The sequence below is a fragment of the Poecilia reticulata genome, chromosome 15 (genome assembly GCF_904066995.2).
Source record: "Poecilia reticulata chromosome 15, P_reticulata-male-v2, whole genome shotgun sequence".
In the NCBI taxonomy this organism is placed as follows: domain Eukaryota; kingdom Metazoa; phylum Chordata; class Actinopteri; order Cyprinodontiformes; family Poeciliidae; genus Poecilia; species Poecilia reticulata.
In genome coordinates, this window is record NC_088844.1 from 31318949 (window position 1) to 31346809 (window position 27861).

Here is a 27861-nt window from a genome sequence, read left to right on the forward strand (position 1 = left end):
TGTTTTCATATGAAGTTACTGCTTTTAATGATATTGTATATAATTATATTACACATCCACTGTTATTGAAGTATATTGTAAATAAACTGGAGGTTTTTAAACAGATTGTAACTAAAGTAAAACTGCAGCACTTTGTTATTCAGATGCAGGGACCACGTTTCACCAGCAGAGGGCGCCGCAGCCTGGCAGGTTTTTATGTCAGATTTAAATAAAGATTATTATTATTAATGTAAGCCGTGTTGCTTTCATCACTTCCTGTCCAGCCAGAACCCTCTGGTGGCTGCGGTTCCGACCCGGTGAGCGGCAGACATGAAGGACTCGTGGTTCCGGTTCTGGTAGTTTGTCTAGAAGCTTTATTGATAACTGTTTACATCTCACAATGCATTCCACAACACGACTCCAGCGGAGTTTAATCAGCACAGGTGAAGAAGAAGAAGAAGAAGTTTATCATTCACGATTAAAGAAGCAGAACAGACGCTTTAAGCTCCGCCCACCTCACCTGGAAACACCTGGCGGAGGGAAACGCCCGGCCGTTTCCTAGGAGACAGCGGGATGACGATGATCTAACAGGGTAACGGATTGTTCTACATGGTTCTACAGCTACCGAGCAGCGATGAAGAGTAGTGCAGGCCCCTCCTCTTCCTCACAGCAGCCCCTCCCCAACCTGCTGCTGCCAGCCGCCTGTGACAGGCTGAGGGAAAGGGGGCGGGGCCAACCAGCTTTCAAATGTTTCTGAGACTCTGATTGGTTCACAGAAATAAAACAGATGATCATCATCATCATCATCATCATCATCAAAGCCACTGAACGATTCCCAGAAGCACAAAATAAGGAAGGAATTCTGAAATGGAAAACAAAAAGTTTCATAATCTGACAAATACATTAAGGGCAGCGCCCAGCTGATCCTCTTCCTCCTTCATTACCCCCTCACCCTCCTCTTCCTCCTTCATTACCCCCTCACCCTCCTCTTCCTCCTTCATTTAGTTTCCTCCAGCCCCCCCAACCCCTCCCGTCAGGACTTCCTGAATCCGACCTTTGACCTCCCGTTCCTTCACTCCGCCTTACGCTTCAGTCCAGGAACCTTTTCCTGAATCCTGAAACACAAACAGGAAGCAGGAAGTGAGCCGCCGTACACGTCAAAATAAAACACCTGATGATGTTCTTCACAGCAGCGCCTTAAAGGGCCGGTCGACGTTTCACTGTGAGGTCATCAGCAGGGGTCAGAGGTCACCGACATCATCTGTGATGCTCTGACGCATTAATGCTGAGAACATCGACGTGTGAGAAGCTCTGCCAGTAACACCAGTAACACCAGTAACACCAGTTCTCTGGGATCCACTGGGATCCTGAAGGATTTATTTAATAGTATTTAAACTCTATTAGACAAAGTGTTCATATCACTGGATTCATGGTTACATCATCAGGTAGCAACCACCTACTTCCTGGTAAAGCTCTTTCACATTAAAAGCCTGTTTCCTAAAGTCACAGCTTTTATTTTGAAAGATTCTCAGTCTGACTTTATATTAGTTTCTGTTGACTTACTTTTCCACAATGTCCTTGACCTGGTTGGTGACCAGCGCCAGGTAGTGGTCGATCTGGGCCTGAGGGAGACAGGAAGTTAGAGCAGGACGGACCTCCAGCAGCCCTGCTGATGCATTCTGGGTAATGTCAGGGTCCTACCTGGTGCTTCTCATAGATGATTGGGCAGCTGAACGCTCCGACCAGACCTGCAACAGGAGGAGGACATCATCAGAACCCAGAGGACGGCCTGCTGCAGCGCCACCAGGGGGCGTCGCCACAGAACCGCCACCAGGGGGCGTCGCCACAGAACCGCCACCAGGGGGCGTCGCCACAGAAACGCCACCAGGGGGCGTCGCCACAGAACGCCACCAGGGGGCGTCGCCACAGAAACGCCACCAGGGGGCAACGCCACAGAACCGCCACCAGGGGGCGTCGCCACAGAAACGCCACCAGGGGGCGTCGCCACAGAACGCCACCAGGGGGCGTCGCCACAGAAACGCCACCAGGGGGCGTCGCCACAGAAACGCCACCAGGGGGCGTCGCCACAGAAACGCCACCAGGGGGCGTCGCCACAGAAACGCCACCAGGGGGCGTCGCCACAGAAACGCCACCAGGGGGCGTCGCCACAGAAACGCCACCAGGGGGCGTCGCCACAGAAACGCCACCAGGGCGTCGCCACAGAACCGCCACCAGGGGGCGTCGCCACAGAAACGCCACCAGGGCGTCGCCACAGAACCGCCACCAGGGGGCGTCGCCACAGAAACGCCACCAGGGCGTCGCCACAGAACCGCCACCAGGGGGCGTCGCCACAGAACCGCCACTACCACAGAACCGCCACCAGGGGGCGTCGCCACAGAAACACCACCACCACAGAAGCGCCACCAGAGGGCGCCGTCGCTCACCCAGGATCAGCAGAGTGAGGCCGTTGAACAAGGCGCCAACGTAGGTCAGGATCCACATCAGAATCGCAAACTGCAGGAAAACAGCAGGAGAAACTGGGTCAGAACCACGTGTTTAATAATCCGTTCATCAGCAGAACCAATCAGGACCGGATCCAGAGGTTCTGCCTCACCTTGATGGAGTCCACTAGGTCCTGCACCAGGAACAGACGCCTCAGCTCCTCGATGGTCCAGTTCAGCTTCTGCAGAATCCCGTCGCTGTACTTGTGGACCAGGTCCGCGGACAGCGCCACCTCCTGGTCCAGGTACAGCCTGCGGGGCGGGACAGAGGTGAGTCAGGAGGTTTCCATGGTAACAGAGTCCGACCCGGCACCATGTCTGGTTCTGAGGTTTTGAAGAATCAAAAAACGATTCCAGCTCCTGTTTGGGTTCATCTGAGCTGCAAACTGAGCGGGAACCTGCTTTGGTTCTGATCCACTTTGGTTCTGATCCACTATGGTTCTGGTCCAGATTCTCAGAGCTCAGCTCCTCGTAATCCCAGTTAATGAGTCAGAAAGGTTCTGATCTGCAGCCAGAAGCGGATCAACCGACCGTGGAGCTGGAATAATCCCATCTGGACCAGAACCACAGAACCAAAGTGGACCAGGAACCAGGAAGTGTTTATTATTCTACTTCATAACATCTGAGGCACTGAATCTTAAGGTGTCATGTCAGCATCAACGGTCAGCGGTCAGAACGGGTCAGAACGGATCAGCACGGGTCAGAACGGTCAGACGGGTCAGACGGTCAGACGGGTCAGAACGGATCAGCACCGGGTCAGAACGGATCAGCACCGGGTCAGAACGGTCAGCACCGGGTCAGAACGGATCAGCACCGGGTCAGAACGGATCAGCACCGGGTCAGAACGGGTCAGAACGGATCAGCACCGGGTCAGAACGGATCAGCACCGGGTCAGAACGGATCAGCACCGGGTCAGAACGGATCAGCACCGGGTCAGAACGGATCAGCACCGGGTCAGAACCGGTCAGCACCGGGTCAGAGCGGGTCAGAACGGATCAGCACCGGGTCAGAACGGATCAGCACCGGGTCAGAACGGATCAGCACCGGGTCAGAACGGGTCAGAACGGATCAGCACCGGGTCAGAACGGATCAGCACCGGGTCAGGACGGGTCAGAACGGATCAGCACCGGGTCAGAACGGATCAGCACCGGGTCAGAACGGATCAGCACCGGGTCAGAACGGATCAGCACCGGGTCAGAACGGTCAGCACCGGTCAGAACGGATCAGCACCGGGTCAGAACGGATCAGCACCGGGTCAGACGGTCAGCACCGGGTCAGAACGGATCAGCACCGGGTCAGGACGGGTCAGAACGGATCAGCACCGGGTCAGAACGGATCAGCACCGGGTCAGAACGGATCAGCACCGGGCCAGAACGGATCAGCCCCGGGTCAGAACGGATCAGCACCGGGTCAGAACCGGTCAGCACCGGGTCAGAGCGGATCAGCACCGGGTCAGAACGGATCAGCACCGGGTCAGAGCGGGTCAGAACGGATCAGCACCGGGTCAGGACGGGTCGGAACGGATCAGCACCGGGTCAGAACCGATCAGAACGGACTCACCTGAAGGGGTGGCCCTCGTCGGACTTCTGGATGGCCTGCAGGATGCCCTTGTATATCCGGAAGCAGATGGTGACGGACAGCAGCGCCAGACCGACGTAGGAGCCGACGCTGACGATGCTGCAGACGCTGAGCGACAGCAGCAGCAGCAGCGCCGCGCCGAACACCACGCCCGTCGTCTTCACGTCGCGCCAGTACACCAGCTCCACCACTAGGGGGCAGACACAAAGAGACGGTCAACAGGGACGACCTCTGACCTGCTGGAAGCCTGGTGACCAGAACCAGAGCTTCACTGCTGAACTGATAAACATTAAAGACTGATCCAGGTGAATCGCAGCAGATGATTGGTTCATGAAGATGGAGGAAAACCTGGTTCAACCAACCGGACCAAAGTTCTGATCAGGTCCAAACCACTCAGAGACGTGTCACTTCCTGCTGATGTCATGCTAACGCTAACACTGCAGGCAGTTTGAGCTGCTAAACGGTTAAAGTTTGTGATTCTACAGCAGAACCAAACAGTGGTCTAGTCCAAGGTCCAGATCCTGTGGCTCCCTCCTGCAGTCGGTTTTGGACCAGAACCATAAACCCAGACCTGAGGAAAGACTTTGATCCACTCGCTAAAGCAGGACAATTCATCACTATGCAGGTTTGTAAAGTTGATAATTCTGCCTGTCAGGAGAAAATACAGGAAAACTCCCATCATTATTCCTTCACTGATAAACGTCACAACTAATTTTAGCTCTGAGGTTTAGTCAGCTAACATTGGAAGCTCAATATTTACACTGTTGACTAAATATTTAGCTCTAAACTCAATATTTACTTTGAGAACTAGATGAATATTCTTCTTACAAAATATTTACTTCCTAAATATTTAGCTTGCTAGTTAAATATTTTAAGTTCATAAGATTGTTTTCTGTTATGAGTCTGAATAACCAAATTATTGCAGGAATTTCTACTTATTTAATACGCTGTGAATCACAGACTAACTTCACCTGCTGCAGGTTAGCCTGCGTCCAGCTCAGCGGGTTTAAACTCGACCTAAATATAAACTTTATTCAGTTAAACACGTTTGCTGCTTCCGGTTAAACCAGAAATGATCATTTCCGCTCAACCCGCCGCCGTTTCCGCCGGCGTTAGCATGCTAACCGTTAGCTTCCTGCGGACAGCCATGTTCCCAGAAGAACCAGCGGCTGAGGCGGACCGGGCGGAGCGGGACGGGGGAGCGGGGCTCCAAATGTGGCCGCCTGCCTCATATGGTAACAGGCTGCCCGCGGCACCGGAGCCGGCTAAAAATAGAGCCCGCACCGCAGCGCTCTCTACCCGGCCACAGATCTGGTTTCACCGCCGCTCCGGTTTGACCCGCTTCACCTCCCTTCTCCCCGGACAGACCCCCGCCTCACGCCGGGACCGAACCTCAGAGTCCGGGTTAACCTCCGCAGGAGGCCGGCTCCTCCCGCAGCCGGTGCCGGTCTGAGCCCCACACCGCCCCGGCGGCCAAAGCCCGCTGCCAGAGCGCTACCAGAGGACATCGAAGCTCACTAACCCCGCTCGGCGTCCATGTTGAACCTCCCGGAGCCTCCAGCAGCAGCACGGCGGCTCCGCCTCCGGCTGACCGGAGATCACGCTCCGTGGGCGGGGGCGGGACATGCGCAGCTCGGCCCCCACGGAGGAGACGATCACCATATTTACTGATTTATTTCCAATATATGATCAATAAACCAGCGAGGAGAGTTTATTACCGTAGTAAAATATTCACCGATTTATTAATAAATCTGGACAAATTCCTCACAATAACGTATTTAATTGAAATAATTCATCCAGCCAGAAATGAGATTATCGATCCCAACAGGAAGCAAAGAAAACCATCAATATTTCTACAGATATAAATCTGAAAAGTGCGGCATGCCCTTTTTTAACCCAGAACCGGGTCTGGCTGCAGATCTTCTGAACATTTGGACCAGTTTACAACCAGCTGGACTCAGGTCTGGGCTTTGACTAGGCCGTTCTATCCCATGAATCAGCTCTGATCTCAACCATCCCATAATTATCTGACCTGTTTCCCGCAGCATGATGCTGCCACCCCCTCTTGGTTGAGACTCTGAGTTCTGTCCCAGATGAGTCAGAACCGCTGATCTGGGTTCAGTCGGTCCAGAACCCGACCCGGTGCTGATAAGCCCGGTTCAGTCGGCCCGGGTTGTAAAAGCAAAGCGCTGCAGATAAAAGGTCCAACATTCAAATCATCTGCAGGCCAGGTGCATGCTGGGAGAACAGGTCCACCAGAACCAGAGCTGAGGCAGACACACACACAGCTGCTGAGTCACCACGCAGCTGGATCAATGATAACGGACCAGAACCAGCCGGTTCTGTTGTTTCCTCCTGGTTCTGATCCAGAACCTCCAGCAGGACAGAACCTGGCCCAGTCAGAACCAGATAACCTCTGGACCGTTTTCTAGAACCAAACGGATCAATGATCTAGTCGCCGACTCAGCGGTCGGGAGGCGGCGCCGAGGGCCTGACCCGTTTGGACCTCTGCAGACCTCCAGCTGACTGCTTGATGAGCAGAACTCAGCAGTCGGTTCTGGTTCTGGTCGGACTGCAGCTTTAACTGCAGTTCCTCTGCAACCAATCATTAACCTGACCTTTGACCCGGCCCGCTGCACGTCCAAAGGTCCCGTCTGCGAACCCAACAACCAGATCCAATCAGAACCATTTGGACCCAATCAGAACCAACCAGAACCAGCCTACCCTGCTCCCTCCAGGACTGGCTGACCGGCTCCTTCCTCTCCATGCAGCTGCTCTCCATGCCGACCGACCCGATCCGACCCGATCAGCACACACACATTCCCACCAACTGGGCGAGCGAGCAGAGAGAGAGGCTGAGGAAGAGGAGGGACAGCAGCTCCTCCTGCTGTCAGCTGACTGAACCGTGACGCAGCGCCTGGAGCCGCCTGGCCCTCCTCCTCTTCCTCCTCCTCCTCCTCTTCCTCCTCCTCCTCCTCCTCCAGATTAAACCTTTCCGCATTATTCTCCATACTAACCCGGTTCTGACAAAACCAACTGGACCCGCCCCACTGGAGCTGCTCCTCCTCCTGTAACCAGCTGCTCAATGACCTTTGGCCTCCATGTGAGGCAGTGACCTCTGACCTCTGGGTCAGGATCTGAGAACACTGTTGTTCTGTAGAAACATCTGGACCTGCTTCCTGCAGATTAAAGGTCCAGATTATATTCTGACTCCTGCTGGGCGGGACCAGCTAAGGTTGCCATGGCGACGCGCCGATCGGGCCGGATCGATGGAAGACACCCCGCTGTTTGTTCAGCAACTCTTCAGGCTATTAGCACAGCATTTAGCTCCAAGCTAAATATTTAGCATAAAGCTACATATGTCTTTAGTGTAAAGCTAAATAATAAAAGCTAAATTTTCAGTTAGAGAAATATTTTCTTTGTAAACTGAATATTTAGCTAACCAGTTTAACACTTAGCTGGTTGAAACTGATTTTAAAAACTAAACCTTCATATATTTGCTTCTATCAGTGTTAGTTAATATTTGACGGTAACTTTAAGGACGGCGCTCCAAATGAGTTTCTGTGAGGCCTTAAACCCAACAAGATCTCCAGCGTTCATCCATCAAAGTTCAGTTTTATTGATTTAATCAGGAAAAATAAACGTTTGAGAAAAACTGGTCTATTCTACTAATGGCTGCATTCAGCCACCAGGGGGTGCTGCTCCCTCTAGTGGCTGCATTCAGCCACCAGGGGGAGCTGCTCCCTCTAGTGGCCGCATTCAGCCACCAGGGGGAGCTGCTCCCTCTAGTGGCCGCATTCAGCCACCAGGGGGAGCTGCTCCCTGTAGTGGCTGCATTCAGCCACCAGGGGGAGCTGCTCCCTCTAGTGGCTGCATTCAGCCACCAGGGGGAGCTGCTCCCTCTAGTGGCCGCATTCAGCCACCAGGGGGAGCTGCTCCCTCTAGTGGCTGCATTCAGCCACCAGGGGGAGCTGCTCCCTGTAGTGGCTGCATTCAGCCACCAGGGGGAGCTGCTCCCTGTAGTGGCTGCATTCAGCCACCGGGGGGAGCTGCTCCCTCTAGTGGCTGCATTCAGCCACCAGGGGGAGCTGCTCCCTGTAGTGGCTGCATTCAGCCACCAGGGGGAGCTGCTCCCTCTGGTCCACTGCAGACATCAGACTTCATGTCTGAAGCTTCAAACTGAATCAGACCCAGACAGCAGGAAAGACTCCAGCTCCCATGATGCACTGGGGGCTCAAGCTAAAAGCCTCTCCTCCAACCACATCAACACCAATATGACCTCTGACCTCTAGTCGTCTGCAGAATCTATCCACTCTCCATGAACATGATTCATTCTGACCTTTAATGATTCCTTTGAACAGTTCTTTTTCCAGCTGCTGTCAGTCTGAAAATTATAAACTTGTTGTAAAGATAAGATGAAGGTTCTGATCCAGCAGCATAAACCCGGTGGGTTGAACAGAACCGGCTCATCGATAAACACCTGCAGCTTTTCAAGTCATCCAGACGGACCAGACTGGAAGGAAACCAGTAGGTTCTGCAGAGTCATGATTAAAATAATGCTAAATGGCACTTCAGCTGCAGTTTTTAATCAGAATCAAACAGAAAACCTACATGTGTCCATAAAATGTCTCACTTATGAAGACAGAGATTAAATTCATCACTTTCTCAGCAGATCAAGAATCAAGTGGAACATAAGTGGAAGCTAATGCTAATGTGCTACAGCAACATGATTGGCTAAGTGTGCCACTGCAGCCTGGTGAATTAGCGCTGTGGAGCTAAGTGAGCTAAGCACTGGCTAACGAGCTAAACGAAACATTAGCTTTGCTATTTGAAAGGTGCCTTTAAATAAAGGATATTATTATTGTGGTTATTCTTAGCGCATAGCAGAAGTGCTTCTACTAATAGCACTTTAGAATTTATCTGGAAAAAGGGTTAGCTAAGCTAAGTGCTATAGGCAATATGCTAATGTGCAAAACTAAAAATTAGCTGTGCTAGTAGTGGTTAGCATAGTGTGTCCACCACATCATTCCCTTTTCATCAGTAGTTTAGTTGAGTTATTAAGTTGCTGATTAAAATGTTATTATTGTAGTTAATAAACTGTTTTATAATGGACAGAAGTTTGTATTTATGCCATAAACATATTTATGGGTTTATTTATAAAATGCTGAGACTGAATGATAATGAACAGATTCCCTGTCTCGGTTATTCTGATGTAAATATTTACTTTATAATTATTCTGTTTACTGACAGACTTTTATAGCCACTGCAAACATTTTGCTTCAGGATCCAGTTGATCCCACTGGAGGGTGTATGAATATATCTGAGCCAGCAGAACCATCAGAACCTGATGAGGCAGCAGATCAATGAGGCTGATCGGATCAACATGACATCAGCAGAACATTTGCTGACTGGTTCTGGAGAGAGGAGCTGAGAGTGTCGCAATGCAGGGGGAGGAGGGGGGCGGAGGGGGGACGAGGGGAGGAGGAGAGGAGGGGGAGAGGAGGAGGGGTGAGGAGGAGGAGGGGAGGAGGAGGAGGGGAGAAGGGGGAGAGGAGGAGGAGGGGTGAGGATGAGGAGGAGGGGGGGAGGAGGAGAGGAGAAGGGGGGAGAGGAGGAGGGGGAGGAGGAGGAGAGGAGAAGGGGGGAGAGGAGGGGTGAGGATGAGGAGGAGGGGGGGAGAAGGGGGGGAGGAGGAGGAGAAAGAGGAGAGGAAGAGGAGGACCTCCTGCCTGGTTTCTGCTTCCTGATCCGTTTCATAACATTTTACTTTCTGATCTGATCAAAATCTTTAATTTCTTTGGTTATGAATGTTTTTCTGAACCCAGCAGCTCCGGAGTTGAGGGCTGCAGAGAACAGAGCGGTCCGGTCCGGGTCCGGTCCGGTCCGGTTCTGGTGACGGAGAGCTGGGGCCCCTCAGGCGGTGTTGGGTTGCAGAGCCATATCTCCGGTTATTTCCAGAGCCGAGGAAAGCTCGGATACCGTAGTCTAACTCAACACCCTCATACTGAGGACAGCAGCTGGACCGGCCCGGTTCTGGTTCCGCTCACCAGGGAGCGAGAATGTTTCAGGAAGGAGGACGGGTTAGAGGAGAAAACAAGAACTCAGCAATGAACAAAACGCTCCAAAAGTCCAACAGAACCAAACGCAGGAGTTAATGTAAAACAGAATCAGAACAGAACCAGAACAGAACCGGGACGATGCAGGAACAGAAGGTGACGTATGGCGGAGGTGGAGTCAAACTGAAAGGTGGAGATGGATGGGATGTGGATGAAGATGGAGGTTCTGGTGGAAACCAAGGAGTATGTGTTTGTGGATGCATCATGGGTGGGGGGCAGAGAATGAGGGGGCAGGTGGGTGGAGAATGGGGGGTGGAGCATGGGGATGGGGGTGGAGCATGGGGGGTGACGTGGGTTGGGGTGGAGTCCATGCTGGGACGACTTTCTGTTACCTGCTCTTATGTTCAGGTTTGGCATCTTAAACAGTTTGCTGCCCGCGGCGCTCCTCTGGGGGGCCGGCGGCTCGGGGTTCCCGACCGGCAGACGGGTGGGTGGCGCCTGGCTCGGGGGGGTCTCCAGCTCAGCCTTGGTCTTCTGTGGGGAGGCCTGGGTGAGGAGATGGTAGGAGCTCTGGCTAAGGGCTCCTGGCTCAGAAACCTTTTCCGCGGCGGCAGGCGTGTCCTTCAGGCCAAAGCCGAGGTCATCATCCAGGGGGATCTCTGGAGGCTTCGGCGATGAGAACTTGGAGGGGTCCAGAGCCTCGAGGAACTCATCGATCACACCTCGGGGTGGCCGCTCAATGAACTCAAACTCCTCTGACGAGACCTCGTGCTCAGACACCTCCTCAGCAACCTCCGGCTCCTCCAGCTCCATCTTCAGGTCTTTATTCTCCGTTTCTACCTGGAAGCTGGCGGGGTACTTGGCCATGGCCTCCAGAACAGGCGACAGGGAATCTGCGGTCGGAGACTCAGAGTCTGAATCTTCAGCGGTGGTCTTCTTGCTCTGAAAGTCAAGCGGCTCAAACCGTTCAGGCTTTTTGGGAGAATCGTTGCTGGAGAACCAGTCTTTCTGCTCAATCTGGACAGGTTCCTCTGCTTTGACCTTTGGCGGGGTGGTCTCCTCAGCCTCCTTGACCAGATCAAAGTCTCCAAAGCTTTTGCTGTCTTCAACAGTTGTACCGTCTGCAGATCTCGCTTCCATCTCCTCGGTCATCTCCTTCAGGAGAGACACTTTGGTATCAAAAGCAAACGGGTTGTTGGCAGATAGGTTGATCGGAGGGTTGGGCGACTCCATCATCCGGCGTTCCAGGATGGGGCTCTGCTCCTCCGGACTTCCCTCAGAAGAGCCAGAGTCCACTTTGTCAGGGTTGAGAGGGAAGACTTCAGGATGTCTGGAAGCGACGGCGGCAAAGCAGAGTCCTCTTCATCTTCTTCTTCATCATCTTCTTTCAGACCAGAAGAGAACTGGTTCATTGACTCCAAGAGGGCTTCACTGGCCGTCTTAGTGGTCTCGAAAAGTTTGCCCTCATCTAGGATGGATGTTTGGTTCTCCTGGGACTCTCCAGTCTGCCTGTACTGGACCAGATCTGGTGTGGGACTCTCTGACATCTTGGTGTCAGACTTTGGTTCTCCAAAATGGGAATAGCCACTGTCGGCTAGCGGGGAATATCCATCAAACGGGTTATTATTCTTCTTTACTTCATAATTCAAGTCTTCATCTTCATCAGACTGGTTGCCACAAATGTCTGGTTCATATCTGGAGGAGCTAATGGGTGTTGTGTTCTTGGTGAAGGAATCCATGGAGACCTTGGAGTTGACTTCAGATGAGAGGAATGGTGAATCCCAGTGCTCTGTTGGGTTAGAGGAGGTAAGGTGAGACTCATGAACCATCATCAGGGGGTTGACAGGGGAGGGGCCGGTGGAGGACCTGTCTGAGCTAATCATCTTCTCCTCAGGGGAAAACGAAATGCCGCTGTCTTCACACGAATTATGAGGCCCTGAGTCTTTCCCTAAACTCAGGTAGGGAGCAGCTAGGGAATCTAGAAGGTCCTCCTTGGTTTTACCACGTCCGGGTCCAGAGTCGCCTTCTTCGCCATCCCAAGGCATATTCTTGGAGAGAATAGTGGGGGGTGTGGTGGAGAAGGAGCCCAGGGGTGCAGCAGATCCTGGGGGAGGGGGCTGGTTGGGACTCTCGGTCAGAGACAGCTCTTCCAGAGAGTCGGGTGAGTGGAGAGGGGAGATAGGAGAGATGGGTGCAGGGGAGTCACCCTTCTGCCCAAGTTCTTGAGTAGACAGGGAGGAGGGAGAACGCATACAGCACAAATATCAAAAACATACTCCATTCCTTACAGTGCCCACCACACCTGGGTACAATCCACTCCAAGGAAGGTTTCCAGAAAGACCTAGAGGTCCAGACCAGACAAAAGCTGCTGGACAAAAGCTAAACGTTCTACATCGACTGGTGAAAACATGAAGGATTGTTCTGATGGACATAATTTGGTCCACATGCAGACCTCTGACTGAGATGTAAAGATTCTGGTTGAAAGGTTGGTAGGAAGTCCAGAACCAAGGAAAAACATAATGGGATGTAAAGGAATGGGCAGAAACCAGTGCGTCCCGCAGGAACAACTCAGTCTCTGAACTCAGATTTCCTACCATCACTGAGGCGTTGGGTTTATTTTATTCTGCGGTTGGCTGGGGTTGGGTAGAGCTGCCTACAGCGGACAGAGGTCCCATCATGAAACTTCCAGTGCCTCGTTTCCACTGATCGGTGGGTCAGTGCAGTTTGGTACGGCATTGTGTTTTATTGTGAAAGCGGCTATACAACGCTCCAGGGCCCCAGGACAGGGGTACGGTCAAGGTGGAGATACCAGCAACATACAATACCGTCCATTGATCAGCGGACAGAAAGAACCATTAGCAGACATGCTAATGTGTTACAATTGTCATCACACTACGACGCAACATTAGGCATTTGGGTTTAACCCGATCCGCCCTGTTAAGGGTCCGTCTGGCGGTAGATAGGTTCTCCTGTATACGTAGAATCATAACACAGCATACCAAACCGCAGCGCTCAGTGGAAACGAGGCATTAGAGTCCAGACCTGTGGTTACCTTTAACTGTGTGTACTAGAGACATAAATGGAGGCTTGGAGTTCTGATTGGTCAAAGTTCAGATCATTCCCTGCTGGTTCTTCTAGACCTGCCAGCTCCTTGCAGGTTGAACCATTTACATCTCCGTCCCTGGTTCTGCTCTGGCACTGAAGCAGAGGGCTAAAGCCTGAAGGATGTTTAGCCTGCTGCCAGTGATGTACTGCAGAGGAAGCTCTGCAGGTCCAACCAGGCTCAGTAGAACATCTGGAGAACCCAGCTGCTCATGTGTTCTGGTTCTGGGGGTTCAGGGAGGGAAGCTTGTGTCTGATCCATTCTCTGGTCTAAACATCGAGGCAGGATCTGGTCCAGGTGTGGTGCCAATAATCCATGCTCAGTGAGTCACATGATCCAACATGACGGTCCCCCTGCCTGACCTCGGTGACCTCAGTGACCTCGGTCAGGCAGGAGGACCATCTGAACCACGATGCATCATCAACACTGGTGACCTGCTGAAGGTCAGCTGACATGCTGGACCTACTGAGGAGGACGGAGGACTTGCCTGTAGGGAGCTGCATCAGAAGAAGAGGCTGAGCTTTAGCAGGAGAAGATGCATCTGCAGGAGGAGAGGTCACAGGTCAAAGGTCAGAGAACAGGACGAACCAGAATCAGGACGCATGAATCAGAAGAAACATAGCACGTCATGCTTTTATTTTGAAAACAGGAAGAAGATCTGCAATCACGCTAGCTTAGCAGGAAAGTTTCATTTGTTCTGGACCAACCCAGTACAGATTCAGATACCATGACAACGGTCAGCGAATCAAAATCCAACCGTTACATCACCAACTGCTGTCCAATCAGATCACAGCACCGGTTCTGACCCGCCACTGACTGGGTTCTGGTTCTGGTTGAAGGCGGATTAACACGGCAGCTCGTTCAGAGAAATTAGTCCAGTGGATAAACATGAATAATTGTATTCATGACTAGAAGAACTGTTCATCATGAAGCAGTTCAGGCTGCAGAAGGAACTGTTCACATCCTGGAAGAACTGTTCACACTGGAGGAACTGTTCACACTGGAAGAACTGTTCACACTGGAAGAACTGTTCACCCAGCTGGTTCTGAAGTGAACCCAGTTAGAACCCAGATGATCAGAACCAGAGAAACTTTGTTGGTCTCATTTCTGTCTGAAGGAAGCAGGTCGGGTCAGAACCTCAGGCCAGGTTCTAATGGATCAGCCATCATCAGAACCGGCCATCAGTCAGTACTGGACTGGTTCTGATCGTTCAGACAGAACTCTGATCAGGCTGTAATGTGAGGAAACCAAACAGAACCACCTGACTGAGCTCAGGGTTCTGGGTTCTGTTTGGATCGCTCATGTCAGATAAATCTGACCCGGTTCATCAGAACTAGTTCTAACAGCCTGAAGCAGAACCAGAACTTGCCGGGTTCTGAAGGTTAGATCTGACCCAGTGGGATAAACGGTGACAGCACAGAGCCCGGTTCTGGTTTCATTAGGAATGATCCTGGTTCTGGTTCTGAACTCTCAGGAACCTCCAGCTGTAAACAAACCTGGGTCAGCTGTAGCTGGTTCTGACCCAGATCAAACCTCTTCCTCAGGGCGTTTGGACCGGCGCCAACAGATTAGAACCAGATTAGTGTCGACACATGGAGCCCGGCTGCCGTCTGCCCGACCCAAACAGAACCTGGACCGCCTGACCCGACCCGACCCGATGAGCCAGCCGACCCACAAACAGGAACACAAACTGTTCGCTCCCAGTGAACAGGAACCAGAGACAAACTGAACATCTGGTCCATTATTTACTGATACTATATGGACCGGAACCATGAGAGCCACCAGAACCAACAGCACCATCAGAACCACCTGAGTGAAGCCAGCTGGTTCCTGTGAGTGGAGAACTTCCCACTGGTTCTGATCCATGACCCAGTTCAGACCCGATGGTTCCTGCTCCACCTGGAGAAACTCTGAATGTTTTATCTCTCAGACGGCGGCCATCTTGGTTTCCAGGTGGAGATCCTCAAGGCTCCTGTTTGGTTCCACATTCTTTTGATAACACAAAACAAAATATTTGATCAAACACGTGAATTTTTCAGTGTTTTTCTCCACTTTAACTTTTTATTCCTTCAATCTAATCTAAATATAATCTTAGTTACATGACGTGAGATTTTGTTGTTTCTGATGAATTTAGAGCTTCAAACATTAAATGACGGAGCTGCTTCCCCAGATCAGATGTTAGTTTGTTTATTAGATGTTACTGTTAATATGTTCACTTTAACTCCGCCTTTAATTGTCTTTAAAACACTTTATTTGTCTCCAGGAGAAGCCAAATGTCGTAACTCATCCGAGTTTCTTCACAACATCTCCAGTCAGTAACGCAGTGAATCTGAAAAGGCTTCTGACTGAAGACCATTGCGCATGCTAACATGCTAACAGCTAAACATGATGACATCATCAGCTGCTGCTCCGGTCAGAGAGACCCTCAGAGACATTCACCCTTCCTCTGGGATGTGAGGTCAAAGTTCAGCTATCATTGCAGGGTTGTAAAAACTCCACCTTGTTGCCATGGTAATGAAATGATGCTACAAAATTAGCAGATGTTTCCTAAAGGCTGGTAGATTTATGCTGTGGTGACTAAATTTGTTTTCTGATGGGAAAAATCTGAATTAGAAAGAATGAATTTGTTTCAGGATGAAGTGGATCTTGGTTTTCCTCCAGCAGAACCAGGCTGGGCGGATCAGAACCGTCCGATGAGGTGGGATCTGTGTTTTCCTTTTGTTCTGGGTCTCGGCCCCACCCTGCCTCCATCACCTCCAGGAGGATCTGAGGCCTGCTCACCTTCACTCTGCATCATCATCCTCATCCTCAGGAACAAACACCTCACAACGGCACCAGATCCGGGCTCTGGACCGCTGCTGCGGACCTGAGCCCTGCAGCGGGACCAGGCCTCTGGACCGGGTCTGGACCGGATCCAGGGGCCGCAGGGGTCGGTCCGGGTGCGGCTGGACCCCTGAGATTACCGTCAGCTCCATCCCGCTGGCCGGCGCGGAGCTGGGAATGCGGTAAACCGACTGGGAGTGGACTCCCAGCGGATTCCTTTGTTGTGACTAATCTGGGCTGGGCTAAGCACCGCTGCTTCCATTATCGGACACGGCCTTGTCTGCTCCGCCGGCCGAAATGAGCTCAACTCGACCCGTTTGATCCACATAATTACACAACAGAGGACGTCCAACGCGCTGACACAAGTATAACCCAGTATAACCCAGTATAACCCAGTATAACCGCCTGGCATCGCGGAGCTTCTATATTAGGAAAGTTGCGCAGCTCAGACACCTGATGAAGCGTTTTTAGCGTGTTTGTGTTCGTGAATAGCACCGTAGCGCTGTCCGATAATGGAACCAGTCTAAGCAGTACCGCTAGCCGCGGTGGAGCATGAAACGGTCCATACCGCCACCGGTACCGCACACAGAACCAGCTCGTATTTATCCAGACACTCCCTCTCTCGGTTTCAGGAACCGGAGAGGCGATTTAACGGGTAATTCACCGGGTCGACACCGACACATCATCCGGTCCAACAGAACAGGTGGGCCGCATCACCACGGCGAACACCGGGCTAAACTGCTGGAAAACCTGCGGAGATGTTCCAGAACCTTCCCGGTGAAATGTTCCGATCAGTGGGATTCTGCAGGTCCAACTCAGCGGCAGGGAGTCTGGCATCAGCCCGGGCAGGAGGAGGTCCTCCCGGGCTGATGAGCATCACCGCCGGCTGCTCAGAATCGCCCTCACCAGGAGATAAAACACTGAAATCCGGTAAAAACCAATCCGGTTCCAGCTGTGGTACCGGTTGTGATGAAACCGAACCGCTGGTTAAATGTCCCGATTGAAGAGCAGAACTGTTCCTCAGATACTCACACGAGCCGGAGCCAGTGGTTCCTGTGTCACCGCGGGCTGCGCTGCTGCCTCTGCCGGGGATGGCGCTGCTTCCCGGGCTGCAGCCGCGAGGAGGGCGTCGCTCTGCGGGGCAGGAGGCTCCGCCGGGGGGCCGGGCCGGGGATCCCCGCCTCGGCTCGGGGGGCCACGACCTCCGACTCCTCCGGGTCTGGCGTTCTGGTTCTGGTTCTGGTTCTGGAACACTTTTCTGCAGTAGCACTGGTTCTGGTTTCTGAAAAGATCTGGTTCTGGCATATTTCCTGTAGAAACACTGTCCCAGGTTCTCTGACTGGTACTGGTTCTGGTTCTGGCTCATGAACTTGTACAGGTTCTGGTCTGGTTCACGGACAGTTTGAGGTTCAGGTTGTGGTTCCCGGACTGATTCTGGTTCTGGTTCTGGTTCTGGCTCCCGACAGGTTCAGGTTGTGGTCCCGGACAGGTTCTGGTTCTGGTTCTGGCTCCCAGGCAGTTCTGGTCGGGTGGAGGTCACAGTGGGCTCCTGCAGCCCGCTCTCCTCTTCAGCCCGGTGCCGCTCCAGGGCGTCCTGAGCCCCTCCGACCAGGTCCACGATGTCATCGGGATTGAGCAGTTCCTGGCCGGGCGCTGGGTCCAGCTGGGGTTCTGGTTCCGGTTCGGGCTGGTAGTGGTGGCCCTCGCTGAACAGAGGGGTGCTGGAAGAGACCTCCTCGCTGTCTGCCATGTTTCTGGCTCTGAAAAAGTTTCTCCCACAGTGGAAAAAGTTCCAGTTCCGATAGTTTTCTGTTCTATTTCCCCCTGAATCGAACTACGGTCGGGAAAAGCCACGGAACCGCTGCGGTTCGCTTCTTTTTCTGTCCGAACCGAGCCCAAGTGCGCCACGCCACACAGCAGCCCCACGGCGTCGAACCCGAGCCTCAGATGGCGAAACCGAGAAGAGGGAACTTCCGCCAGCCAATCAGGTGCGCACAGAACTCTGAGGGACGTGACCTCTGACCAATCAGATCGATCTCAGTAGGCGGGGCGAAACCTGACACCGCCTCCCTTAAAAGCATGGCGAAAATTTAGGAGCAGCAGTTCTGGAGTCTGCTGCCGTTTGGACCCAGGTTCGGTTTAATACACCGTCCAGGTTCGTTTCTACACAAACTGGGTCGGTTTCCCGCCTCCATGAGTTTACAACGACATGAATACAATTTAGCATATTTATGCGTTTATTATCAGACATTACGCCTGACTGAGCAACACCAGAGAAACAGAAGCGGTTACACAATAATAAAATAAAATAATAATAATATAATAAAATAATAATATAATATATAATATTGGCAACCCATTCAAACACTAAGGACACGTACATTCCAAATAAAAATAATAACATAAAAGAATAAACATTAAATGAAGAAACTTGATCAAATGCTGTGCAGCAATGAGTCGGGCCTGTGCAGCAGCGCTGCATGGTGGGCGGGTGATGATGGGCTCAGACCGGAAGTCCAGGAGCGGAAGCTGCAGTCGCCATGGGTCCAGATGTTCAGCAGCAGCTGGAATCATCACGCAACGTTTCTACCGCTGCGGGAACGGAGCCGTGCTGCGTTCAGGCCAGCTGGGAAACGAGGGTTCCAGCCCCAGTTAGAGCGGTGGAGCTGCGGTGGAGGAGGAGGGATCGATCCGTGGCAGCAGAGCAGCTGGGCTGGCATCCAGGCAACAGGCGACACCAGGGGCCATAAATACCCGGAACACGCGTGTCCGGGTATTTATGGCGGCTTCACACGGAGCCGTGCAGCCGCGACATGCGAGCCGAGTCACAGCAGAGAAGCTTTCTTCTTCTGGTCATCAGCTCAGAGGCTCTATTGTGAAGGGGTTACCATGGCAACTGGTTCTGCTCGCCGGTGATGGATGGAGAACAGAGCCGGTCTCCATCTTAACCCGTTCTGCTGACTCATTATCAAGAACCTTCTGGATGTTTGCAGCGGAACCACGGAGTTCGGCCCTGCTGTCGGCGCCTCAGACTGGGCCGAACCGGGTGGTCTGTCTGATTCTCTAGGTTATCTTTAGCCTCTCAGCAGGATGGTGACGATGGTGATGAAGATGATGCCAGCGCTCCGATTAGCAGCGTTGCCTAGCAACACCTGTCTGCTTACAGCGCCGGAGCGGGTCGGAACCGGGCCAACGAGCCGCAGAGGATCCAAAGTCCAGTTCACATCCGGTTATGACGCTGCAGTTCCACCATGTCGCTGATCACATGACCAGCAGCATCTTCATCATGTGAACAACCATCATCATCACATCATCATCATCATCATCATCATCATCATCATCAGCCCCAGCGGAACCAAACCCAGTCCGAAGTTTTGGTTCTGGAAGCTCCAGTATTTATGTGTTTCTGTGAATAAATTAGTGCAGAAAAAAACTTTATAAACTTATTAATCAAAAGATAAAATATTTTGGCGTTTTTTCTCATTTAATTAAATGTAATAATAAAATAACTTAATTACCTCAAAGAGAAATGAACTGATGCCGGAACCTCAAGATTCTGTGAAGAAAACAATAAATTAAGCAGAAAAGTGAAGTTAGATGAAAAAAGTCTCATTATTAAGAAATAATAATTCCCTGCGACAGACTGGTGACCGGTCCAGGTGTCCCGCCGTCTCCTGAACCGGTACCAGCACGTCCCGACCCGCTGGGTCAAAGGTGAGGAAATGGATGGAACTCCCTTCCACAGGGGCCCCTGAGTCTGCATCCAGACTGGTTCTCTGGTTTCTAACTGGGAAGCTTCATAGTTTTACTGTGGTCCGGTTCTGGTCGTCAAAATGTCCAAACCGACTGAGACCGGTTCTAACAGAACCAGGGACTGGCATTAAGAGACCAGAACCCACCAGAACCGGTTCAGAACCACAAGAACCAAATCAAACAGCGTCATGTAAGAAGTAAACTAGTTCTGGTTCTGATCCGGATCAGAACCGGCCCAGATCCAGGATCAGATACTGACCCACATCCCTCCTCTGATGATGTCATCGTCTCCATGGTGACACGACCTCTGACCTTGGTCACAGCCTGTAGGTGGGAGAACTGGTTCCGGTTCTGGTTCCAGAACCAGAACGGACTGGATAAGGAGTCCACTGGCTGCTGCTTGTTGAGGCTGTGGTTGGTTCTGACCCGTCTGAGTCCTCTGGTACCGGCCCAGATCAGGTCAGTTTCTGTGTTCTTGCAGTGAGGTTCTGTTGGGTTCTGGTTCTGTTAAGGACCCGTGGACTGAGGATTCACTGAACCCGTTCTGACCCGAACAGAGGAAGCTCTGTCTGGACCGTGGGGATGCTGGGGTCAGAGTCAACCTGTTGGGGTCAGAGGTGAAAGTTCAGGGACATTAAACTAAAATGGTTTCTGTGAATCGTTTCGCTTTTATGAAGGAAATAAAGTTTTATTTGTGAAATGACTCCAGCTTTTCCATAAATATGGAAAATTATGATTACAGGAGCCCAACATAAACATAAAGCACAAATGAAGCTAACAGTAAAAGCCTTGCAGCGTCGGTGACCTTCTGTTGTAGGAACCGGATCCAAACCCAGCAAACGCTAACGGCAGCTAGCTTCAGAGAAAACAATCATCAACCAGCGGCTAACGCGCTAATCATATTAGCTCTGCTAACGCAAAACCACTGTACCAACGTAAGCTAATGCTAAAGAGCTAAAATCATGTTTATAGCTGCAAAACAGTTAATATTGAATTCAGAATTTATTTGGAAACGTATAAAAATTAATTTAGAGGAAATTAAGTACATGTATGGCTGTCCTCCACTTCCTGTCTGTCCTCCACTTCCTGTCTGTCCTCCACTTCCTGTCTGTCCTCCACTTCCTGTCTGTCCTCCCCTTCCTGTCTCTCTCCTCCACTTCCTGTCTGTCCTCCACTTCCTGTCTCTGTCCTCCACTTCCTGTCTCCGTCCACTTCCTGTCTCCGTCCTCCACTTCCTGTCTCTGTCCTCCACTTCCTGTCTGTCCTCCACTTCCTGTCTCTGTCCTCCACTTCCTGTCTCCATCCTCCACTTCCTGTCTGTCCTCCACTTCCTGTCTCCGTCCTCCACTTCCTGTCTCCGTCCTCCACTTCCTGTCTGTCCTCCACTTCCTGTCTCTGTCCTCCACTTCCTGTCTGTCCTCCACTTCCTGTCTCTGTCCTCCACTTCCTGTCTCCATCCTCCACTTCCTGTCTGTCCTCCACTTCCTGTCTCCGTCCTCCACTTCCTGCTTCTGTGCTCCACTTCCTGTCTCACAGGAAGACGTGCTCCATGAGCCATTGCTCTTCTAGTCCGATGTCCATGGTCCGGGTCCGGGTTCATGCCGGATGGAGTGGATGGCCTGGCTCAGGTCGGCCCGGTCCAGTTCAGCGCACAGCGCCGCCACCTGGTCCCAGACGTCCACTGAGCAGCTGCTGTCCTCCAACATGGCCATCGCCAGCACGTCTGAGGGGACAGGGACGCGTCAGGACGTCTCACATCCAGGCTGGGTCAGAACCGACGCACTCACCTGGACCTCTCTTCAGGAACCCTTCCAGAAGCTCCAGAGCCAGCCGGTACTGGGAAGTCCGCCAGCATGGAGGCAAAGGTCCGCCCACAGACAAGATGGCCGCCTCCCCATTGTCGTCTGCTTTGGTCAGCAGCTGGAGGAGGGTCAGGCTGGGCGCATGGGACAGAACCCACAGGCTCTCCTCTGGACACACACAGGACAGGTTCTGGTTCTGGTCGGACCGGGAAGTCCTCACAAAGACAGAGAGACATGAGACACACAGTTCATGAGAACCTGCAGGTTCTGGTCGGACCCAGAGAAACAGGCTGACCTGTGTGAGCTGCTTCTTCTTGATGACCTCGGCGGCGCCGTGCACCAGGCCTCTTCTGCACATGCTCAGTGCGGTCTTCTGGTGGTGGCTGCAGGCCTGGTAGAGGCGGAGGCCAGAGCCAGCAGAGGTCGGCCACGCCCCCGGTCTGAGCATGCTCAGTGAGCGCGTCGCCCACAGCCTCAGTGAAGGTCAGCCTGAGGAGGACGCCTCAGTTACACCTGAACCCAATCAGAACCTGATCCAGAACCCGACCAGAACCCAAGTCTCGACCCAAAGCGTGTTCTGATGCCCATAAATGTCTGAGCAGAGGACGTTCCAGTCCAGGTTTGGTCTCTCCTCAGGCTGTGAGTTCGGCCTGATAAACACAGGCCTGATTCCTCCATGCTAGCACCGCTAGCGCTAAGAGCTAGCTCCATTAGCCATTAAGACCTGATCTAAGATATTAGTTTAATTCACACCAAAGCACTTAAACAAGTTGCTAAAACTAATGCAATAATCACTAGTTCCACTAAAACCAAAGCACAACACCAGTACAATATTTAGCAGAAGCTAATGCTAAAGCAAAGTCCGACCAGACGTGCTACAGCGCACGCCGCCCTCTACAGGCCCAGTTGTTACTACATGTCTCTGTTTGTCTGAGCTTCAGGAAGTGATTCTTTCCAGAAGACTTTCACTCATGGTTTCAGATTTATTGTTGAGCTTTGCTAACTCTGATGCTAAATTAGCCTGATTAGCCACAGTAGGCCTCTGTGAGAAGCAGCAGGACATCAGGAGGTCATTAACCGTCTGCAGTGATGCTTTCTGGTACAGAATAAACATCATGCTGCATCGCATCACGGGCTGAAAACAGGAGGAGAGGAAATGAAACTGCTGCGTTATCTTCACCTCCTTCACAAGAAGAGCATGAATATAAGCAGCTAGAATAATTCTCTACAGTTCATAACCAAAACCTCAACACGTTCAGAATTTATCTGGAGAAATGAAGTGAAGGAATCTGAGCCTGAAGGTTTCACCTGGTTTACTGTCAGCTGATCAGCACCTGCCAACTGAAATCACCTGGGCTGAAGCAGGAAGCAGCTGAAACATGCAGGGAGTCTGGAGGACCAGTGAGCTGCTCTTAACGCTTCAGCAGAGGAGAACCGACCACTGGAGAAGCTCAGCTGATAGTGCGGCTGCACCAGGTGGCTGGACCTCACTTGAACTAGGTCACTTTACAGGAAGAGAATATCAATGCTAAATATTGTTATTGATTTTGTAGTTTTTCCTCTGTGTCCAGTCAGTAACGCCTTACAGAGCCACTGACGTTCCACTTCCTCAGTAACCAGTAATCTGACGCGTTGCTGTTTCAAACCCAGCAGTCAGACTACAGCTGCTTATCGAAATCACTTTGCGTCACTTTGTTCTCTTCTAATTCATTGTTTCTTCTCCTCGTCTTGTCGAGTGACCGACGTCTCTATGCGACAGAACCAACAATGCAGGGAGACGCACTTTGTTGCTGAAACAGGAACTACTTTGAGTTTCTGTCGCCAAGTCCGATTATTACAAGCAGCTTGGGCTTGTATTTAATTTGAAGTCGTTGGTAAACTGAATGAGTCGCGTTTTGCGCTTTTTGGGCTCGTTTCAACGTGAAGTTCTCATTTGGGCTTGGAAACAAGCAGAGACTCAGTGAATCCCAGACTTTGTCCGTCATTACGGTGGTTTTAGTCAGACTCTCCCTGTCCATCGTTTCCCGGATGATCCGTCCCGCTGAGTCCTGTTAAAGTTACTATATTAGCTGAACGACGTGGAGCTTCGCGCTCCAGAAACATCCAGACTAACATGAGCAGCGTAAAAACGTGGAAACAGCCACGAATGAGCGAGTCAGTAAAGCTGTGCGACTAAACGCCACTATAATAATGGCGTTTAGTCGTCCCCCCTGGAGGCCCCCTGGAGCCCCCAGCCTCCAGGGGGCCTCCAGGGGGCCACCAGGAGGCCTCCAGGGGGCCACCAGGAGGCCTCCAGGGGCCACCAGGGGGCCTCCAGGGGGCCTCCAGAGGGCCTCCAGGGGGCCTCCAGAGGGCCTCCAGGGGGCCTCCAGAGGAGCCTCCAGAGGGCCTCCAGAGGGCCTCCAGGGGGGCCTCCAGGGGGCCTCCAGGGGGCCTCCAGAGGGCCTCCAGAGGGCCTCCAGGGGGGCCTCCAGAGGGCCTCCAGGGGGGCCTCCAGGGGGCCTCCAGAGGGGCCTCCAGGGGGCCTCCAGAGGGCATCCAGGGGGCCTCCAGGGGCCTCCAGGGGGCCTCCAGGGGCCCAGGGGCCTCCAGGGGGCCTCCAGGCCTGCAGCCTGTGTGGTGGACACACAGATTACTGACGTTTAGCTTGGACTGTTGCAGCATTAAACAGTTCAGCTCAACTAATGAGTGGAAACACATTGTTGATGTTACTATTATAAAATAGCTTACAATTAAGGCAAAGATCAAAGTCATTTTCACAGGTGGAGCGTTGCTGTTAGCAGCTGCTGAAGCAACTAAACAGGTTACTTTGTAACTTAGTTACTTTCCAAACCAAGTAATCAGAAATATAACTAAGTTACTTTTTCAAGGTAACTATGACATCACTGGTTGTGTTCTAAATGTTGCTTTCAGAACCGGGTCAGAACCTCACTTGCTGAGCGTGACGGCGTTAGCGATGAGCTGCACGTCTCCGTGCTGCAGCGCCGAGGCCACGCCCCTTAGCGACAGCACCGCAGACAGCTGGCTGCCCGTCGCCGCGGTAACCAGCAGCGCCCGGAAGAACAGCAGCTGTGGGGGGTGAGCCCGGCGGGACCCGAACTCCTGAGGGAACAGAACCAGAATCAGCCAGGTTCTGGGGAGGTTCTGGTTCTAGTTCTGGTTCTGAACCTCGAACATCTCCATGGTTTCCGAGTCCCTCAGGACCGGCGACCGGCCGCGTGGAGGGCCGCCCTCGTACTGGGAGGACCGGAGCAGGTCCAGGAACCTGGGAACAGAACCAGAACCGGTTAGAACTACAGCCAGAACCAGTCAGGTACTGGCTGTAGTCCAGGCAGGCCCAGGCGTCGTGGCTCTGCCTGGGTCAGGTTCTGACCCGTAGAACCCGACCTGTCCAGGTGGTTCCTCAGCAGTTTGGACTCGTCCAGCCCGGTTGGTTCCTCTTCCTCCAGCAGCTCAGCTGGGATGCGGAACGACTCTTCATCACCGCCTGCAGGACGGACAGCAAAGGTTCTGAAAGGTCTGGTGGATCACGTCCAGAACCAGAACCCGCTGACACCAAACCATCAGTTCACCTCCAGATTGTGAAGTCGAACTTTCGTCTTGCAGATCGGGTCCGATCTCCTGGAGGTTCTGGATGACAGAACCCAGCAGCTCCTCCAGCGGAACCGTCTGACCTGATTCCTCCCAGACCGTCAGACGCTGACCCAGCAGCTTCAGGCGCCGGAACCTGCAGAGATCACAGGTTAGAGCTGCAGCGCCACCCGCTGGACCGGAGGGAAGTGCAGGAGGATCAGGGAGGCAGGAACCAGAATTTGGACCGGATTCTGGACCGGATTCTGTTCTGTGTTGTAAACGTTTATGTTTCTGTGTTGGTAAAGTTTAAATAATCTGAGGCGAAAGCCAGGTTCTGGTTCTGGTTCTGGTTCTGGTTGACCTACAGTCTGCTTGAGGAACCTTCATGACCTCAGATTTTCTGATCAGACCCAGTTTCCGTACCGGATCATCAGCTGCTGGTTCTGGGCCCAGGTGGTCTCTGTGGAGCTGGGCCTCTTGCAGGTCAAAGGTCAGCTGGGTCTGGACCTCCACAGGACCACACAGGATCTTCCGTCCAGCAGCCGTCTCTCCGGTCTTCAGGTGGTCCAGATGGATCAGCAGAACCTCGGGGTCTTCGGTCTGGGCCACGGTCAGACCTGCAGAAACGCGGAGAGGCGGGTCATCAGAGGTTCTGAAGCCCATCCAGGACATTCGGCCCAGAAAGTCCAACAGAACCTGGTATCAGCAGGTTCTGGGTGGCCTTCTGCCTCCGGACCTCCTGCGAAGTTCTGCTGTCTGGTTCTGGAGGACCGAGGTTCTGGACAGAGAGCAGACATGCTGGTGAACCTGTGGTGCTGTTTGGACCGGACCGGTCCCCATCAGAACCAGCAGCCTCACCTGTCAGTGATGTGAGCCGCGTAACCCAGCAGGACTGCAGGCGGGACGCCGCAGCTTCCTCTCCCTCCTCTTCATCTCCTGATGACGCCGTCGTACTCTGACTTTATGTCCAGCAGGAGCCTCCTATAGGCCGAGGCTCGACCAATCACCTGCAAGATACAGACCAGACCCGTACGGCTCCAGAACGTTCTGTTAAACCCGTCCGGATCACATTCAGGTTCTTCCTGAAGCTCTCCAATATGCTAGGCTAACAGCAGAGCTAATTTTTCATTCAGCTTTTTAGCATGTTTGCTAACTTTGACAATGTTTAGCATACTTAATGCACCTTAAGTCAATTATTGGGATAAATTCTAACATGCTAATTTAAAAGTCTGTTTGTGTTGCTACCTACACATGGTGGATGTAAACATGGTCGAAATAAGCGCTTCAGCAATAGCGACTGCTAAGTATCATGTTGGTATAGATACACTAACATGGTGCAGCTAGACCTTAGAGCTAGTGACCATGAGCCGTGTCCATCACTGCCGCTCAGTTTGGGTCCAGTTTGGGTCCTCAGTGATGCCCCTGAGACTGGACTGGAGGTTCACCTTCCAGGCTGACTGAAAAAGGTCTAGATGGTCAGAGCTGGTCAGATGGTCAGAGAAACCCAGAAGACATGCATCAGACTCAAGAGAGTTGAATACAAAGACATGCCACACTTCCAGATTGTTATCTGGAAAAGAAAATCTGGAAAATAAAGAATAGTTGTGTCTTTTTTACTTTGAGGTTGAGTTTGGATCGGAAGAACTGCATAAGAGGATAAATAGTTCTGTAACGTCCTGTATAAAATGGACAAAATGTGAAAAATCTCTAGAAAACTCAGAGAGCAGTTGTTCCAGAGGAAAAAGTCTGGATCAAATGAAGGAAAACATCAAGGACCAAATGAAAACATTTAAATGGTTAATAAAATCCTTCACCTGTTCATAACATCAGAATTAGAACTTCCATAAGAGTTTTGTGTAAAATATTTCACCTACTCAAACCTTATTTTCTCAGCTGACTCGCTCACCTTGTTGAACGCGGAGCGGTAGACTATGTATCGCAGCTCATCAGTGCCCTCCTCTGGACATTGCAGGTACTTCTTCTCTTTCTCGATAAACTCGTTTAGATACTGAACAAACGTCTCGTCACTCTCATACACTTCTACATCTATCACGGGACTCATTTCTGGATCTTCGGTGTCATTTTGTTCTTTATTCATCTTGTTATTATCTAGTTTTAAACCAACTCTAACTCTTCTGCGTGTTAGCCGTCAGTAACATAGCAATCGTGATGTTCCCATGGAAACCGAGGACCTCTTAAAATCATGTTTTTGATCATTTTTGTTATATTATTTCAAGTATTCACCTTAATTTTATTTTTGATATGTTCAGCGCCGAAATATGTTATAATCAAAAGTAAACTAACGACGATACAAAAATACTGTTTTTGTTTTTTAATCAGGCACAATAACGGCCAGCTACCTCCGTTGAATCGCGTGTAGGAACCCCGTTCTTTCCCCTTTGAGGTCCTCTTCTCAGGATCCGCCATTAGGAGTGAACCGGTGGTAAGTGGCGCTGCGTGTTTTTATCACTTTTTAATAAATATAACCGCATTTTGGATCAGTTTTTCAATCTGAGTGGGCTCGATAGTCTCTCCGTGTGTTTCCGTACAGGTGGACCGAACCTCACGATGCAGATTTTCGTGAAAACCCTCACGGGAAAACAATAACCCTCGAGTGAGCGTGATGGAGGGTGGCGGCGTTTACTTACTGCTGTTAATCGGAGCTTTACTATTTAAATGAGCACATATTAAGC

At 51.8% G+C, this 27861-nt stretch overlaps 1 protein-coding gene, 1 long non-coding RNA gene and 2 pseudogenes across 3 annotated transcripts; 1 reads left to right on the forward strand and 3 right to left on the reverse strand.

The window, feature by feature from the left end:
* Positions 1-330: 330 nt before the first annotated feature.
* On the reverse strand, positions 331-16175 carry rtn4a (reticulon 4a). The gene is given in 10 exon segments (XM_081616013.1): positions 331-1094; positions 1543-1601; positions 1681-1727; positions 2424-2493; positions 2594-2732; positions 4041-4248; positions 10507-11430; positions 11433-12335; positions 13705-13758; positions 15999-16175. Coding segments are annotated over 10 exon segments (2472 nt in total). The 5' UTR covers positions 16024-16175; the 3' UTR covers positions 331-1051.
* Positions 16026-18019, reverse strand: LOC145555195 (uncharacterized; annotated as a pseudogene).
* Positions 18020-20776: 2757 nt separating this feature from the next.
* LOC145547573 (clathrin heavy chain linker domain-containing protein 1-like) lies at positions 20777-27399 on the reverse strand (annotated as a pseudogene). The gene is made up of 10 exons (XR_014091319.1): positions 27075-27399; positions 26027-26175; positions 25865-25946; positions 25592-25785; positions 24983-25322; positions 24765-24860; positions 24528-24699; positions 21873-22084; positions 21581-21758; positions 20777-21516 (listed from the first exon to the last, which is right to left on the reverse strand). The product of XR_014091319.1 is annotated as a clathrin heavy chain linker domain-containing protein 1-like (transcript).
* LOC145555220 (uncharacterized) lies at positions 26885-27783 on the forward strand. The gene is made up of 3 exons (XR_014091320.1): positions 26885-27140; positions 27509-27611; positions 27720-27783. It is a non-coding gene; the product is annotated as an uncharacterized LOC145555220 (long non-coding RNA).
* Positions 27784-27861: the final 78 nt, after the last annotated feature.